The sequence below is a fragment of the Linepithema humile genome, chromosome 2, assembly GCF_040581485.1.
Source record: "Linepithema humile isolate Giens D197 chromosome 2, Lhum_UNIL_v1.0, whole genome shotgun sequence".
NCBI lineage: Eukaryota > Metazoa > Arthropoda > Insecta > Hymenoptera > Formicidae > Linepithema > Linepithema humile.
Genome location: NC_090129.1, coordinates 20,721,593 through 20,739,932, shown reverse-complemented (window position 1 = coordinate 20,739,932; position 18,340 = coordinate 20,721,593). Strand labels below are relative to the sequence as shown.

At 37.1% G+C, this 18,340-nt stretch overlaps 2 protein-coding genes across 5 annotated transcripts in view; both read left to right on the top strand.

Moving 5' to 3' along the window:
- Positions 1 to 167: 167 nt before the first annotated feature.
- Positions 168 to 8,015, top strand: LOC105679213 (serine/threonine-protein kinase VRK1-like). Of its 4 annotated transcripts, XM_012379112.2 has the most exons (11): positions 169 to 497; positions 725 to 875; positions 2,334 to 2,506; positions 2,589 to 2,714; positions 2,846 to 3,042; positions 3,119 to 3,347; positions 3,616 to 3,816; positions 3,946 to 4,160; positions 4,246 to 4,538; positions 4,644 to 4,780; positions 5,194 to 8,015. In XM_012379112.2, the coding sequence occupies exons 3-11, from the start codon at positions 2,341 to 2,343 to the stop codon at positions 5,283 to 5,285; spliced, it is 1,656 nt and encodes a 551-aa protein (XP_012234535.1). In that variant the 5' UTR covers positions 169 to 497; positions 725 to 875; positions 2,334 to 2,340; the 3' UTR covers positions 5,286 to 8,015. The 4 variants fall into 4 exon arrangements, with proteins under 4 accessions (XP_012234534.1, XP_012234535.1, XP_012234533.1 ...); XM_012379111.2 differs by having other exon boundaries at positions 168 to 875; positions 2,337 to 2,506; XM_012379110.2 differs by having other exon boundaries at positions 169 to 875.
- A 1,201-nt stretch (positions 8,016 to 9,216) lies between these two features.
- Positions 9,217 to 18,340, top strand: part of GEFmeso (Guanine nucleotide exchange factor in mesoderm) — a 36,623-nt gene continuing 27,499 nt past the window's right edge. Inside the window, exon 1 of the mRNA XM_012379068.2 lies at positions 9,217 to 9,736. Within this exon, the coding sequence (XP_012234491.1) occupies positions 9,655 to 9,736 (82 nt within the window). The 5' untranslated portion in view covers positions 9,217 to 9,654. The remainder of the gene's footprint in view (positions 9,737 to 18,340) is intronic.

Below are 18,340 nucleotides of genomic sequence, written 5' to 3'. Positions count from 1 at the left end.
TCGCATACTTCAGCTGCTAAGCAAGTTCATCGAAACAAGCCCTTAGCTTAACACACGGCCATGAAGCAAGATAACCAATCACCTTCAGTAAAATATCTAGTTACTTCCAGATAGACGGGAAATTGATTGGCTATCGCGCCCATTTTGACAGCATGACGACACATTCTGTTTGTAAAAGACGTTACAAAGACGGCTTCAGCTGATCGTTGCTCCGGTTCTCGTATATACAAATAGCAGTGTGATGCGATTCGTCAGATTTCGCTGTGAATATCGAGGCAGAACGTAAAGTTTGCGACGGTTGGTTGCGACTCGACGAGTGTCGGCCGCGGCGGACCGTTGCGGGCATCAACAGGCGCATTCGGACGCATTAACGTACGAATGTGCATCCGCTTGTACTGTTTGGTGCGCGGCGAGGAGGAGGACGACGGCATCGGCATCGGCGAGACGTCGTTCCGTGCTTCCATTAACATACGCAACACAGGCGTTCATCTCGCTGCGTGCGTTCCGCTCGTTACTTTATCTCGCTTTTGTGCCCTGCGGAATTTCTCATTCGTGCGCGTCTCAAAAAACGGAAGAAAAGCCGGCTAACTGTCGCACATGATACATTGAACTGTTCTCTGAACGGCAATATATACACACACGTGCACAACATATAAATATATATATATATACATGTATATATATCGGCCTTCCATCCGTGATCTTGTTGTAACTAACCTTTCAGAATGCGCCAGAAGTCTAGCGAAATTTAACAGACTGCGAATCTCGATTTCACCGCTGCGTTTTTCGCGAGTGCTCGCCCGCGCGTGAATATATAAGTTCCTCTTGTTAAATAAGAAACCGATTAAATCCTTAAAAATATACACGTGCGTCATGTAAGTATATTATTGTTATGTAGCATATTATATAGTAAAAAACGATCCTCCCGGTGTTGGTTGATGCTCTTCACAGCTGATATTGAAATTTATTTGTAACGTACTCTTTTGTACGATCTATTATCGGTATTGTGACATTATTTATTCAATTATTTCTACCTATTTTACATAATTGAAGGATTTAATTATTTTATAATAGGCTTTCGCTGTATGTATACTATGCACAAAGAATTTGCATTTAGGATTTGCATAAAATTTTCGCTAATGTACGTAAAAAAATTTTATTCTATTGTGTAAATCAACACAATTCGTAAAAATTATCGCAGATGAATTATGAAACTAATAAACCTTGTTAATAATTTATCGTTGATAAACAAACGTAGTTGGTTTTTTTATTAATTTATAATTACGAATTATATAAATATTTTAATTTATATGATGCAAAAAATACATTTTGCATTTTCAACATAAAATTACAATATAATATATTTTCCAAAATTTTCTACAAAAAAAAAATAAAGTAGCGTTTTACTTTATCATACAAATGCATACCTAATTTAAGTGCATCATTGTGAAAAGGATTAAATGGTGGATATCTGAGTTATGACAAAATAAATATTCCCTCTCTTTTTCTTTTTTGGTACTTCGTATTATATGTATTAATTGTAATTTAAAAATTATGATATATTTATCTAAATTATAATTTTATGTGTTTCAAAATTATGAAAAACATCTACTTATTCTTAATTATATATGCATATATTTAAAGATTTTTAATGTTATAAATATTTATTTACAACAGCTATAAAATTAATATGAATGTATGTTACATATATAATTTTAATAATGAGATATATTTAACACACACAGTTGACATATAAATAAAAATATTTAAAAAAATGTATGTGAGTGATACTTTTAAAGAAAACAATGACAATAAAATATAAAATTATTAATATGCTTAATGTGTTCTTGTTTGTTATTGGAATGTACAAAATTATGAAATTTTGTTATACATAATGTATTGGATAATATAACAGAATTATATATTGGAAGGGTTACCTGAGCTATGTTACAGAATTGTGTCTAAGATGTGTGCAACAGGAAACAATATTTATCCAACATTTGTAGAGGTTTATTCTTGTGTACTTCAAAGCCATCTACTTCAAATCTGGCACAAAAACATAGTAGATATAAACTGAGCATGATAGTGAGGGCCAAGGCATCTTTTGTCTCACACTATTGTACCCAACATAGAACAGTCATATCCTTTCCAGTATGTTCTAAGATCTGCAACTCATGTATCAAAACTTTTAGTTTTATTTTTAATGATACAATTTCCTTAGTGAAAACAAATTCTACATTTCAAATATTGGATATTCTCTATGTAAGATGTAACAAGTTGTATTATTTTGTAATCGATAAATGATATCAATATACATGTGATTGATTTAATAGCAGTAGAATGCCTCCAAGACGAGCAGAAGATGTGCCTGTGAAAAGGGCGGCAGCTGCTGGTTGTAAATTACCAATGCAACTACCAGCAGGAGAAATCTTGACCGATATTACACAAAACAAATGGAAACTGGGGAACACTATCGGATATGGTGGTTTCGGAGACATATACCTAGGTAAGCATTCAAATTTAAAACTTTGAATATTATATCCTATGTATAAAAGTTTTGATTATAAAATGGTTTTTTTCTTTTGCAGCTTCTAACGACATTACATCATCTGTGGGGCAAGACGCAAAGTACGTTGTAAAAATTGAACCTCACAATAATGGGCCATTATTTGTTGAAATGAATTTTTATATAAGAGCAGCGCGCAAACACATGAGTAAGTAATATGTATATCATGGGCTAATTTACACATTTATAATTTATCAATGTTTTATAAGAAAAAACTAAAAAAAAAAAAAATATATACAAAATGAATAAGTATCTTTGATATTCCATCATTCTTTACAGTTGAAAGTTGGTGTAAATCTCAGGGAAAGAGGAGAATCGGTGTTCCTACATATGAGGGATCTGGATCTCATATTTATGGGGGTCAACGATACAGGTTTCTAGTAATACCGCGATACGGAATAGACATTGGAAAATTATTTCTATCATATAGAAGGAAATTTCCAACAAAACTCGTTAATACTTTAGCTGTACAAATGGTAATTGTCGCGATGGAAATCGAATTTCTAATAAGATTTGCAATTGTATAAATATTTATTTTAATTTTTTTTTCAGTTGGACGCATTAGAGTATATTCACAGTAAGGGATACGCTCATGCAGATATTAAGGGACCAAATATCCTGTTGTCGTATGGGGACAACATATCCGAGGCATATTTGGTAGATTACGGATTGGCGTATCGTTTTCGCACAGGAACCGGTGGACATAAACCATTTGTACACGATGAAAGGAGAGCCCACGAGGGTACTTTGGAATTCACATCACGAGATGCTCATCATGGAAGTAAGATTATTCTCGATGATGTACTCACAACCGTTTGTATACATTGCAGCTATAAAGAATATGAGAATTTATGTAAAAAACTGACAGGGACAATTGAACTATTTTTAATTTTGATGAAAGTATTTCATTAAGTAAAAAAAATGCATGACTGCATTCAACAGACTGAACTTTTCTCTTATTCGCGACAAAACTATTATTTCTACATTTAATCAATTTTGCACTTTTATTAGATAAAATATGTAATAGTTTATTCAAATATACTTTTCAGCACATTCGAGGAGAGGAGATCTAGAAACTCTAGGATATAATATTATACAATGGTTATGCGGAAAGCTACCTTGGGAGAAAGACAGTGATGAAATAAGTTTAATTATGGACCCAGAAGAAGTTCATCAACAAAAAGAAACTCTTCTATCAGACTTGTCCTTATTTATGGATAAATGCTTCCCTCACAAGAAAAAACCACCAGGTTAGTAAAAATATAAAAAAATGTGATAAGTAAATAAAGTTCTAAAAGAGAGATTTTTGTATATATTGTATTGTACGTATTTTTTTTATTGTGTTATTAAAACAATTATAGAAATAATATCTTTTATAGCGGCTGTCATGAAATATATGGAATATGTTGCCGAGCTGGAATTTGAGACCAAGCCCAATTACTTTTACTTGCGGAATTTATTTTTACACCAAGACGGCAATATTCCTACATGTCTTTACAACATGAAAGAATCCAGCGAAAATCTTACAACCTCTATATTTTTCGAGCGTCCATATTTGAGAGAAAGAAAACCTTGCAGGCCTGTGAATGGCGAGGTAAAAATTATTTAATTTGAAAAATTTTCTAATTTTTAAACTTACATATATAATTTTACTATTATTGTGATATTATTTATTTTAGATACGAATAACACGTAATACACAACCCAAGCGTCCAGTTCAGAAAAAAGAATTCAGCTGGGAAGCAGTGTTAGCGTTGCACCCAGACAAACTTGCAAAAATCAGTACTCAACCGCTCTACGCCTCTACCCAGTCCACTCCTCTCACACCGCCTATCACACCCCCTTCGCCTTCGTCTCTTTCGCCCCGACGATCACCGTCTCTGCCAACATACGCAATGTTAGATGTACTTCGTAGAATGAAAGAAAGGCAGTCAAGCTCATTTAGGCATAAAGCAACACCAAAATCTTCAGAGTAAGTATCCAATTTTGGTTATTCAAGCATTCTATATCTATATATACGTCTTTTTAATTCATATTACTCATATATTATTAATACTTGATCAATTTTTATAATCAGTAACGAACTCAAACCAAAATGGATGACACCAGCGATGGAAGAAATCGCACGACTAAGAAAAAAGATTACCGAATCTGTTCCTATACTCAACTTGCAAAGTCCACGCGTAACGCGTTCACGTGTGGCGAAGTTAAAACGTAAGATTATATTTTACATAAAGATACAAGACGATTTATCACTATTGAACATATTTATGTACAATGAACTCTAATAGTATTATATTTAATTAATAATGTTGTCATTGATGAATATTTAATTTGATCGGCTTAAATGTATTATACTGACCTAATCAATCAATTTGACGTCGAAACGATCAAATAAATTTGCATGTGAAATCATTTCACACATAAATTAAAATAGAGATAAATGAACTATAATTTGGAAAATATTGATTGCAAGTCTTTCTTTTTCTTGATATTTTGTTAAAAAAAATATCTACAAATCTACTTAAAAAATATATTAATGGAAATTTATAGCGGTAATAATGAATCACTACCTAATCAATCGCTATCTAATCAATATCTAATTATATATTTTTTTCATGTATTAGGATTTGGAACTAATCAGCAACATAAACAGATAAAAGATGATTCGACTGACAGCAAGGTTACGCATAAAAGAAGGAAAGGCTCATCCTCCTAAACGTGTAGTAAGAGCTCGATTAGTATAATAATTGCAGACACCATGCCTTTAATGAAAATGATACCATCGGCATTCACTTCAATAGGTAAATATATAATTAAGTATTATTCGGACAAAATCTCATTTATGAACGATGTTGTGGAACATACATCGCGCCAATTTGTTTAAGACTGCTTTATTATTATGATTTGTTTTTTGATAACGTTATACGATACGCATAAGATTTTTAAATAGTTGTATAGCAAGCAAGATAGTGCTAATATTAGCGAATAATGCTGATGTCCTCCTGTAAAACTGCGGAGATTCAATAGAACTAATGATATTTATATAGGAACATTGATTGTGGATATAATAATATTGCAGAAGGATTCAATAATCATTGTATAATTCAAGATCACACTTACAAATATTACAATTTAGTTACTAGATTGAATTGATTAAATTTTTATATATACACATAAATTTATGATAATTTCAATCAGTTCAATCGTCTTTGAATATATATCTACAATCATGTCATCATTTAACATTTGTGCATATACATGCATTGATTTTGCCGGTTTCTTCAACACTACAGCAACATTTGCAAAAATTCCAGTCTATTGCGTATTGAGAAAGATAATACAGTATTCGATTAAAAATTGTTCTACTCGTAAACAGAAAATTACATAAAGTAACAAGGACACTTACACGATTATATATATATCACAAAATTTTGATTTAAAAATATGTGGTGCAATATAAAAATCGTAAAGAAATATCAAAAGAAAAGTAACATGGATCGTGATAACGTATATCATGCTTTTTTGCTTAAAATCTTGTTTTCCATGACGATTGTGTCTTTCCCTATCGAGCTGCTCAAGAATCATTGTAAAATATTAAGGAATTGTTCATATAGATGTCTGCGTTTAATGCGATTCATACGATAATTGAGCGGTGTGAGAGGAGATAGTGAAAATTTTTTCCGTGTTAGACACATACTTTCTTTTATTAAAATCAACTGTAAATACATTTTTTTCATTAGGATAATTTGTTCCGCTGATTTATATAATAACATGCGAAATTGTGTTTAACTTGTATAATAATGCGGTACTTGCTATGTGCATAAAAAAAGGCAGATGTAACCAGTGCCGGATTTGAGGGTGGGCGGGCAGGGCAACCGCCCAGGGGCCCCCACAAACTTGATTAAAAAGAAAATTTGATTAAAAAATCTATATATTTATATTTGATATATTTTTTGAAAATATACTTTGAATGCCAGAGTTTTGCAAATATTGTAGTTTGCATCATTAAATATATTTTAAATATTTGTTGCAATAATATTGAAATATGTTTTTCAACTTTTCTAAATTTATGAATTTTTAAATGAATTTTCAATGATTTTGATCTCTTACGAATTGAGGGCCCCCTCTGATTCAGCCACCCCGGGACCCCCACTTCTTTAAATCCGACTCTGGATGTAACATACATCTAATCTTCATCATGACACTTAAAATTTGTCTAATGTTCAAAGGAGGATTTCACATACAAAGAGACGTTATTACGTATATGATAAGATCGTGTTGTTTTATATGTTGTATGAGTGCAAGATTTGACAATTCGATGGCATAATACCGGAGCTTACTATAAAATATGAATTTACAACTTGGCATTCTGAAATATTTCTAAAGCTAGTAATAGAATTAAACTAGTAATTAAATAAAAAAAAATATTATTTTGTTTCGAAAACGTTTTATAACATATGCATAACTTTGTTCCCTTTTGATGATTATTTTCATATATCAAATAGAATTGTTTTGAATGAAATGATATGATATAATATGAGATGAGACGACATTAATAAATAGAATGATTTTTTTAAATATAATTTAAAAATATAAATTGGTAGTTTCGAGAATTTTGATCAAGTTGTACAATTCGCTTTGTATATTGGAAATACTAGATAATTTAATTGTTATTCTCACAATGTATTGTAAGCTTTTATTTCCGCTGGTTTTAAATAGAGAAATCTAACATCTGAGAGAGATATTGATTAATATTTAAGCAATGTTAGCACATTCGTGATTCGTGATTCAATTTATAGATTTATGTTAGAATTTTTTTACGATACATTTGTGATAACTTATTTGTATTATTCTAAGTTATATATGTACCTGTGCCACGAAAACATCTAACCATTACTGAATATCATTCATAATTACATCCTATTCCTTATTATTATACTTAAATATGGAAATAAAGTGTGCATTTGGAAACTTGCTTTCCGATGCGCCGAGAACTATCTATTCTATTCAATCCATTTAAAAGAATGACGATGAAGTTTATGCGGAAAGACTATCTATATTCTCCCGTAAATACATTGTACGGCCAAGCATATTGTTAATTAATTTATAAAAATTGTGACATTTTACACTGGCAATAAGATTGTACCATGGTAATAATTAAAAACACGGTGCAATAAGATCGCGTTCTTTAAAAAAAAAAAAAAGTGAGTTAAGATAATGTGAAACGATCATTATTGTACCGTAAAACACGATAATTTGAATTCAAACAGAGAAATGTAATTATGATCAACTTATAGATAATGGAAGGAAAAGTATATGTAATAAACTGTACTAGACTATACTCGCGTCGGCATTTCTTTATAGCGATCTTGTATATTTACCGTTTAGTACATTGTTTATGGCTATATTATGATGCGAAATATAAAGCAAGTATGTGCATCATCAAGCAGAATAATTTTTTCCTGCATATTACAAGCATTATACACACAATATGTAATTTTTCATATACTAATCATTTTATACAATTATGTTTGCAAAATATATGTTGCATCTAGACTATTAATCAAATACTAATAGTCATACTAATTAAATCAGAATAACGCAACGTCATTTCTTTTCATTACTTACTTTCACAAGAAGTCATACAAGATGTTATGAAGATAAGAAAACAAGTTAACGAATTAAATTTCTTTCAAGAAGTAGTGAAACATATTTTGCTTCTTAATGTTACAACATTTGAATGTAAATGCGAGCTTGAAAAATGTGTAATTGAACAAAAAGATGGCAAAGAAGTTTTAGCTTAAAATAATCCAAATGTGACAAATTAAGAGTGAAGAAAACAAGATCTATTAGGAACTATTCTTCATCTCAAAATGAACAATATTAAAAACTGATATCCAAAATTATGATCAATTTGTGTCTTTAATCCTTTCCGGAAAGCAAAATAATTTCACCCGCGCGTAGCTGATCAAGGAGCGATGAGTCTAATGTTCGGAGAGCATTCTTCATTCATTCTGCCGTCGGATGCAACGGCGAACGCCGGCTGTCTAATAATAGAACGGCGATTCCGTCGACGATCGTGCGTACGTAGCGGTCCCTAATATATACGCACATGTAGGTGCGTGTATGCCATGCTCTTCCAAAAAATAAACGCCATCGCGTGTGGGGGGATTCGAAAGAATGTGTAGCGACTTTCACGGTGCCGGTTGAGCAATATTCGGGAAAAAGAGATCTTTTACTTTGATGTTATGCTCATAAATATTCATCATGTAATGTATATCGTATCCATTTTCTCATCTCTATAATACATCTTCCGAAATGTGTTACTGTATTACAGCACTATCTCCAATAGTTCCAGGAAAAAGTCTGAATAGTCTAACGATGTATAAAAGGCAGCGAGCCTCGCTCAAGCTGTTTCCAAATTAATCCTAGTAAGCGTGAAACATGAATATTTTAAACACAGTGATGTTATTTCTACTCGCCTCTTTCCGCACCTACATAGGTCAAAACAAATCTGTTTTGATTTACGTGCTTTCTAGGAAAAGCTGTGAAATTCCGCGAAACGTTCGCTGGCCTGCGCGATCGTTCACCCTCGGCGAGTTTCGGCGCATCCCGTCACGCCGTACCGCACCGCGCGCCCCACCGTGTTCAGTTGCGTTTCGTATCTCGAGTGTGTTGTATGTGTTGGTGCATGCGGTGTTTCGGTCCGTCCATCGACTCGCGATCGCGCTTCACCCTCCACGGTGAGTTTCGGCGCGCCGTACCACAGCCGTGTTCAGCGGTGGTGTCAGTCGCGTTCTGTCCGGCGTACGCGCTCGTTTCCTCGCTTGTCGGTCTGCGATCGCTCACTCCGCGGCGGGACTTTCGGCGCCGAAAAACATGTCGATCGCGATCGTCGCACGTTCGTGGATCATGTATGATCACGCCGTTCAGCACGGTCCGGCGAAACGTCGTGCGATGTGACGCAGCGACGATCGCTGTGCGTTACGGAAAACGTAACGTTGACGTCGAGGATCGACGAGGGATTTTTCTCAACGAGGCACGCCATAGGAAGGGCGCACGTCGCAACTGCTGCAAACTTCACGATGAGCAGCGAGGTGGACGCGGAAGCTGTGAGCGCCAACGCCGTGGACTCCGACGGTTCGGTTAGCTGGGAGGATTTTTTCGGTGAGTGAAAATCGATTTTTTTTCTATGATCGAAGCGTGATCTCGGCTTACGAAGCGACGCCGCACACATGTCTCAATTGTGTGCCGCAAAAGATTCTGTATTCCGCGTTTTTCGACTCATGGCGCGACGCGTCGGATCGCCAAATAAAAGTGCGGGCGCGTTCTCGAAACGAACGACCCGAATTAATGTGCATCTGTGAAGCTCGTCACGCGCATTCATTGTGTCTAATGTGATCGTCTTTCTCTCGGCACATATAACCATTTGAGTGTCAAGAAACGCAATCGCGCGGAACACCCGCATTGCCCATGAACGTAAGAGTATCTTCTTAACTCTTACGCTCGTTATTTATCTCCTACACTTCACGCGAGTCAATACAGTTCCGTTTAGAAAATGAAAAAGGAGGAAAAATGATAGATGTAGAAAGTACATACATTCAAGGAGAGAAGGCAGATGATAAATGATTAAATATCGAATTGTACGAAGGCATTCTTCGAAACTACAGCAAGCATATTTTTTCATATTAATAGGGCAAAAGTTAGAACAATTATTAGAGAGGACTGAATATAGGTATGAGGGTGACTCCAATCGATCTTCGATAACATAATCGACGATTAATTCACGCGATAGAATTGCCAACCTAGAAAGTAAAAAAGTTTGTTAGTAAAATGAGAAGATGAAAGTTCCCTTGTTTTGTTTTTATAACCTAGAATTTAGAACAATTTAAAATTGCTGTTATAGTGACACAAATAATATCTCTTCTATTGCGTAGTATAAATATGATTATTTTTGTTGTTTGATCACATAAAGGCTAATCAGAAATCAATCAAAGTCAAATAAAATAAATATTCTACAAAACTAAAACGTTTATCTTACAAAACATGTAAGTTTTCTCAAAATTGTGTATAATACATTGCTGTACAAACGAAAGTTTAGCGAAATAATTTATAAATATTTGTTTCCTACTGAAATCGCATATTTCTTGCATGTATTCGGCGATCTGGTTTCGTATTGTTTTCACAATATTTCTTGTTTTTCCGAATCAAATATCATTGCAGAACGGAAGGTTACATACGAGAAGAGAGTGCTCGCTAGAGCGTAATACTTCCCTTCAATTAGAAAGTTCCGGCCGCGGAAAGTACACTATTTCATAATGATAAAAAGCATAATTGAGACGTTACGCGCACAGAACGAAGCTCCTATCGAGGAGCTAACTCGGGACCGTCGCCGCGATTAATCGTATGTAATAAATCGGCACGTAAAGCTCGGCGGAGTCGCACGCTCTCGTTACTCCGAGTTTCATTCATTTCAGGATATTTTATGACCTAAAAATATATAATTCATCAGATATTAAGAGAAATGAGTTCGAAATACGGCCGAATATAAAGATTAAGTACATCGTTTCATGCATGCTTAGGAATTTATAAGGTGTTTTAAAATTCGCGGATATCCTTTTAATGACCGATTCTTTAATTAATCTTTCCCCAGTAAAAATATCGAAGAAAAGATTATCATTTATTGCAGCTCTTCAATTTTAAACATCATATATCTTTTTAATTAATGTTGATGTTTAATTAAGCTTGAAACTGAAATGTTATTAATGTCCACTGGAAATTAACAAGAGAATATGGTGTTTATTAATTTCTCTGGTTTAGTTTGCGAAAAGAGCTTTTACACTGTATATCTCACAAAAAGAAATCGGAACTGCGAAAATTGTCGGACTCCTCATATTCCCTTCTTTTGTCTTTCCGGCTCATTTCGCTCGCGGGTCGCAACTCGAAGATCTCGCTCCGCACGGCGACCATTCGACCACTTCCAAGACAAGTGGCGGAGCTTAAGGATGCAATACCCGGCGTAGCGCAAAAAACCGCCGCTTTGCCGGATGCAGCATAGAGTGACGGCCGAACGCGCGTACGTTCCTCCTTTCTTCCGTGCGTGTGTGTGCGTGTCGCGCGCGTATTCCTTGCCCTTTTACGCCGCGGTCGCGTCGCGTCGCAACGAAAATTTGAGCGATCTCTCCCGTCCGGATCTTCATACACGCCGGTCCGAAGGTTGCTCAAGCCTTTCCGAAGTCGCCGTTGTGCTTCAGAAGGTACACATTAGAATATGTCGACTCGTACTTTCTAAACGCGGCTACGCGAGATTTAATATCCCGTGTTCCTCGAATTCGGGATGTCGAAACCACGAGCTCGGTAAAATCTCTGAAATCAATTTTCAGCGTTCGCACTTTCCGCAGCCGCGAGTCGCGGTGATCATTGACTTCCAACATCCAAATGTAAGAACTAGAATTTACCAAAATTGCAGAGTTTCCACACTTTGCCGATTTTATGTGTAACAATGTTGGACGCGAGTGAAAGCATAATGAGACGACTATACTCTGCGAAGTCGTTCGCATCGGCCGTGTATGCTTACGTTAGTATCTCCATAGTTCCGTGTGCAGGCTGAAACGATAAAAGGCCGCGGGCTTGATCGCGATGTGCGACGGCGAGCCTCGCCATCGGAGCGCGATGCGCGCATTTAAACGACGGCCTCGCCGCCGATCCTCGCGAGGGGCATTTCCGCGGTCACCGACGTTCGGAATAAACATCGGATTGTCTTGTGCAATCGAAAGGGGGAGAAGGGCATTCCGCGGCGCGCACGACATCTCGGTCACCGCGATACAGTCCTGGTAGCGTGGGCTTCGGCGAAGCGTGGGCGTGCACCATCGTGCTTCTTGCTCTCTACTCTGGGTTCTCTCGGCGTCGAGGAACGCCGAGGCTGCGATTCGAGAGCGCGCGAAGGGACACATAAATGTTAGAAATTTTTTTGGGCGCGAGAATAACAGTTGCTGAAACTTGCATGTCATTCTTTGGCAAATTTGCTTGCCTATTCAGTACTTATTATTATATTTTAATTATTTTATATTACAGTATTATTATATTTTAATCGACATCACTTTCGACTTATATATAAACCAATCCGTAACGATCGTCTACTAAACAAAAAGTATCCCGCTCTGAAGCTGTGACTTACATAAGAAACTCGTTAATTATTATTCTATTAAAACGAGTACATGTTTCGTTCGGGAAACTTTGATTTCCTCTAATAAATCTCTGTTGTAACAATATTGTTCATCAAATAACAGTTAAAATAAATTTAGTCAAACTTAATGAGCGCGAAAGTAATGATTATCAACACATTAACGTAATGTTCTTGTTTTGAAAATTGCAACAATATGTCATTTAGTGCAATTTAACGTTTCAACTCTTGTTATCACCTTTGATTTTGAAGTCAATTCGCGGATATCACCAGAACAAAATTCCACAGCAGACTATACAAATTTGCTGATGATGAAAGAAGACTCGACTACACGTGCGAAGCGTTCCTTATCCGGAAAACATATATATTATCTAATACCTGTGTCGCAACAATCTGTCTGGCAGCTAAAAATAAATTTAATAGCAGGAAATGCGACTTTGCACAAGAGACATCGCGCACGCCTTTGCATTCGCGGTTACAGAAAGTACATACGGTCGTCGTTAGGGTTAATAGAAAAGACCGCGTTGCGGCGGTGCAATTTGTACGCGAAGAAATATATACACGCGGATGGATATAATATGCCCACGCGTGGCTGCCGCGAGAGTCGCGCAAGACATGCGCTTCTTCGCGAGGCAGGTTCTTACGCATGCTGCACTGCGTAGCCTTGCGTACGCATAGATCGTATAAGCGTGTGCGGCCAGCTTAGATCTTCATCCGAGACGCCATTGAACTTGATTTCCCGCGGCCTCGCTTGCACGTGCAGAAATTTTAAAGGAGAACCGCATCGCCCGCGGCGGCACAGGTTCGCTCGCGAGAGACCGGAACGCACATCCGCGGAGAGACTTCTTGCCTCCTTCCATTTAATACTAAATTTAGCCAAATTAACTCTGCATGCATAATGCGGCGTTTGAATTACCCACGGCATACAAAAGGTGAACAATCGATTCTTATTTGTCACATCTGTATAATATCTTTTTAATTTCTGTTCGAAATGACTTTCGCATGGTGAAAGTATAACATAATGTAGGAAAAAGTGATTAATTTTGTTATCTTTTCGGAGAAATCCATCTAATCACTTACGTTAAAATGAGCTACTGTGCCGAGCCCATCTAATCTGATAAGGCCAGTTATTAGTTTAAAATATTTTACCTATTGATTCTAATTAAATCTTTTTTAGAAATTTCTACTTGACTATCTTCTAATGAGCACTTCGAAGGAAATGACAATTGGTGACAGTCGTTATGATAATATCTGCTGTTGTTTTCTTTTTTTCTGTCGCGATTTCTTTTTGACGATATGACACGGGTTGTTGGATAACGCGTATCTAAACAGAATCGTCGCACAGCTCCGTTGCGTCGTATTCCGACGTTTGTTGTTCACCATGTCGAGAGAAGAGGAAGTTTATGGGCTTTGTTCTTCTTCGCATGAACTCGTATCTCCGCGTTTTTGATTGCGCTCACGCCCACACGAAGCGATAGGATTTTCGCCGTACGAATTATCATAGCTCGTTGCATACTCCTACTTGATATCCAGAAAGTTAAAGCCCTTTTCTGCTTTAACGCGATTAATTATACAAGAGTCAATTATTATATTTTCTTTGGTTTAAAGAGGGATCATTAACGTCTATCTGTGACAAAAGTGAACTATCAAAATAAAAGAGACAAAAGAACCACAGGCGCTGAATCTAGATATTCCGAAACTTGTTTACAAAAATACGAACATATCTAACATATTAATTTTCCATATTTTTGTAAACAAGTTTCGGAATGTACAGATTCAGCACTGCGATTCCTTGTATCTTTTCATACTTATTTCGATTGTTTATTCAAACAATCATCAGAATCTCGGTGAATTTAAAAACTATAATCGCAAAAGCATTTAGAATTGCCTGCTTATATCAGAAAGGAAGTAAAGGAAGCTCCCTTTTTATTCCTTTGGAATAATATGCCGGACAACATTTTCTATATTTTTTCTGCCGTCGGTCCGATCGTGCGCGTCTCTCTCATTAGCGAAATCGCCGAGATCGCGGGATCGAGGAAGCGAGCGACCGGAGTCAGAACCGGCCACGACATCGGAGTGTGAACGAACCTTTATCTCGATTCGCCCGCGACGCTCCGCTACGTATAAGGGAATCGTAACGAGTAGCGCGGACATTAGGCATCTCCGGCGACTTTAACCCCCGTCGGCTGGCGCGAGGATCCGGTTTTATCGTAACCGTACCAGGGTATACACGCGAGTCCGATCGCGGACGACAAGAGAAGCGGCGCAGCGCGCGCGAGGACGATCCGCGTGTCGCCGGATCGCGCGCGCTGCGGTGGTCGCTTTTTTTTTTTTTTTTTTTTCGTCCTTATCCGGCGCACCGCGGCGATCCACAACGACTGAATCCGGAATCGCGCGGTCAGACACGAGACGGATAAATCGGCCGGCAGCTCGACCCTTGACCCACGACGTCCGTCCGCTGGGTAATCGCTCGTTCCTCTTCTATTCACGCGAGTCCTTATCTACTTCCGAGATAGCCGACTCTAATACGTTGACTGCCGCGTCGTATAGATTTTAACGTAAATGTCTCGTTAAGGACTACTAATGTATTTCTATGATTCGGGGAAATGATAAAATGCGTGATTTAAATGGATCTAAGTGCTTTTTTTAACGTTCCGAGTAAATGGGATGTGCGTAAGTGCGTTGCGAGATGTTGCAACGGGCCCCCGCGTTGAACGGTGTGTCGAAACACACTGACCGGAATAATTAGCTGAAGTTTACATATCGTTATGCTTGTATATTTTGACGAATGTCACGCGTAGCTTGCGAGGATTGCGAAAGTGCGAGGCGCAACACTTTAAACGCTGATAAAACGAGCGACGAAGGCGCGTCGAAGGCGTTCTGTGCACGTTCTAGAGATTGTTTTCCGTAAAAGTGTCTCGGAAATACATTTCCGAAACTTTGTGAAGCGCAAAAATTATTCAACAATGATTTGTTATACAGAAAGGAATGTCGACAATTTTGTCAATATAACTTATTGACTTTTGTTGCTATAATTATTATATTTAAAATTTTACAACGCGATTACAAGCGTCGCTTTCACCACCGCAATGTTAAATGTCAAAGCTCGGTAAAAGGGAATTAACATCGTGGAAAATAATTTGGTATTCTTGAGAAAATGCTGACCTCTTATTTCGAGACCAATCGATTCGACATTCGCGTGCAGTTCGAGAAAAACCTGCTAACGCGTGCGTGTCGCTAATGCACGGCGGAAGTGTGAACGCACTCATAAATCTCGTAGATTCTGTTACGCGAACGTGCTCTCGCGCGATCTGCTAATCGGCGCGAGCGATCTCCGATCTTGCGCACCGGCTTTCTCACAGATTTAACTGCATCAGTTAGCTCTGCTATTCTAGAGATTTTGATAACAACGCGGCATTCTTCGGAGTGTCTAAATCGAGAAGCTTGAAATTGAAATCTTTGACCGTAAAATTGCTTGACAAAGTAAGAAATTTTTAATTACAATGTAGAAAAGAAAAGAAATTTGCGAATATGTAGAGTGTAAAATACTTTTTTAAATGCAATTTTTCAGGCTTTTTATAACATGATACCGGTTTCTAGGATGACAGAGTGTAATTAATATCTCAGATGTATATCGCTCGCGTAAACGCCGCAAGATTTATGCTTACGAATTTGCGAACACTCAATTCAGCAGGGAAAAGCGATCGGATCGAACATTATGTGTAAGAGCGAGATAAACCGGAGAAGTAGAGCATCATGACATACGAGTGCACAATTACACGAGATGGTTTATTTAAAGTAGCCCGCGGCGCGGTTACCTGTCGGCAGTTACATTGAATTGCAAGAATCGCCAATGTGCGCTCTCCGCGCAGAGCGCACGGTATAATTGGCCTGTCGTCGAGCGTTTAACTGATTAATTTGATTGTTGTACGCATGCAAATTGTTTAACGAGCGATAGCGTCATGCGACGTGTCCCCGACTTATTGGAAAATATTGCAATCGTTTTAAGCACGTGAGAAATATTATAATGCACTTCGGAACAATAGCGCGGTTTGAATTTTTTCAAGGAGAGAGAGTGGTTTTCGGTATTTGTAAAGCGCATTAACGGGGTAAGAGATAGCCACGTGTGCGTGCAGGTAGAAATAAAGGTAGCGGAACGACCGTTTGGTAAAGTCGCACGTGTGCCGCCGAGATTATATTTCTGAGAAGGTGTCGCCTTGCACAAAGCCCCGTGCCAAAAGGCCACGACCAGACAGCCTGAAATCAATTTGCGGCTCGCAAAACACCGCCGCGCTATACCGTATCTCCATCTGAGCACGTTTCATACCGTTGGACATGCATGTGGCGCGAAATACTATGAATTGATTTAAATCTGAACTCTCCAAAATTCGAAATCTGAATTTTTTAGAATTAAATACGTAAAAAAAGAATAATAACAATGTTTTTCTCAATATATTTGATACTCTGGTATATCAACAGGTTCGACTTGGTGAGGTTGACACTTCATTTTTTAAAACCAAATTTTTTTATAAACAGTCCTACACGAAAGAAATCTTTGTATTTATTCATTTGAATCGATTAGAAATTATAAAACGATGCTTCGAGGATTTGTTCGAGCATCGAGCTGTTTGTTTTCTCGGTGAACTGATCGTAACAAAAGCGCGCAGTGGCAATGTGCAACGATTGGACAGTGGAGCACGAGAGTGACTCCTCGTGTTCGGAAGGTTGTCTGCCGACTAACGGTGAAAAGCATCTCGATGCGTTCTATCGAGTTTATACGAGATGCTGTAATGCGCGGGTCCGATCCTTTCCGTTCCGTTCCTTTCACGGTGCCATCGCGATGCAACGTGCTCCCGTGATCGGTTTTTCTCCGCGATGATCAGTAGGGAACGTGCGGATAAACGAGATCTTTGATGCGTCGAACTTGGGCACGCGTCTCTCCGTTTAATGTTGTCGATAAGCATGGAATTTTATCGTTGACAAAGTATGGATTCTCTCAGACCGGAGAACTTTGCCTTCTAGCGGTTGTTTCAAATAAATAGATGATTAATCATATTATTTTTTACATAATATTTTTGTTCTACTATTCTTTATTTTTTTAGATGTCTGAGATAATCGATAAAAATAATAAATATTTTGTCTGAAAATTATTCGGAAAATTCAAAGAGGAGTAAGAAATTTGAGAGACCTTTAATTATTTTATTATATTTACTTTTTCTAAGCTAAGTTACTTAAGAATTAATTGCTATTCTCTGTAATAAAATATGTGCATTTCGTCTGTTTTTCTTAACAGACTCCGACAGTTTTCCAATAAAAAAATAACTTTACTTATAAATATTAAAAAGGAATGGACTAGTTCTCTATCACATCTATCCGTGTCTAGTCTCGTTTTTCTTAAAGAGCTGTTTCTAAGTATACTCTATGGGGTGTTCCAAAAATTATTTTCTCTGAAAGACAGACACTAAAGTAATTAAAGACAAAAATGGCAAAAATTATTTAATGTAAAGAATGATACTTAAATATGGTTTTAATGCATAATATTAAATTGTTATTTTTTATCCTTACTTAAGCAGATTTTATTTGAACAG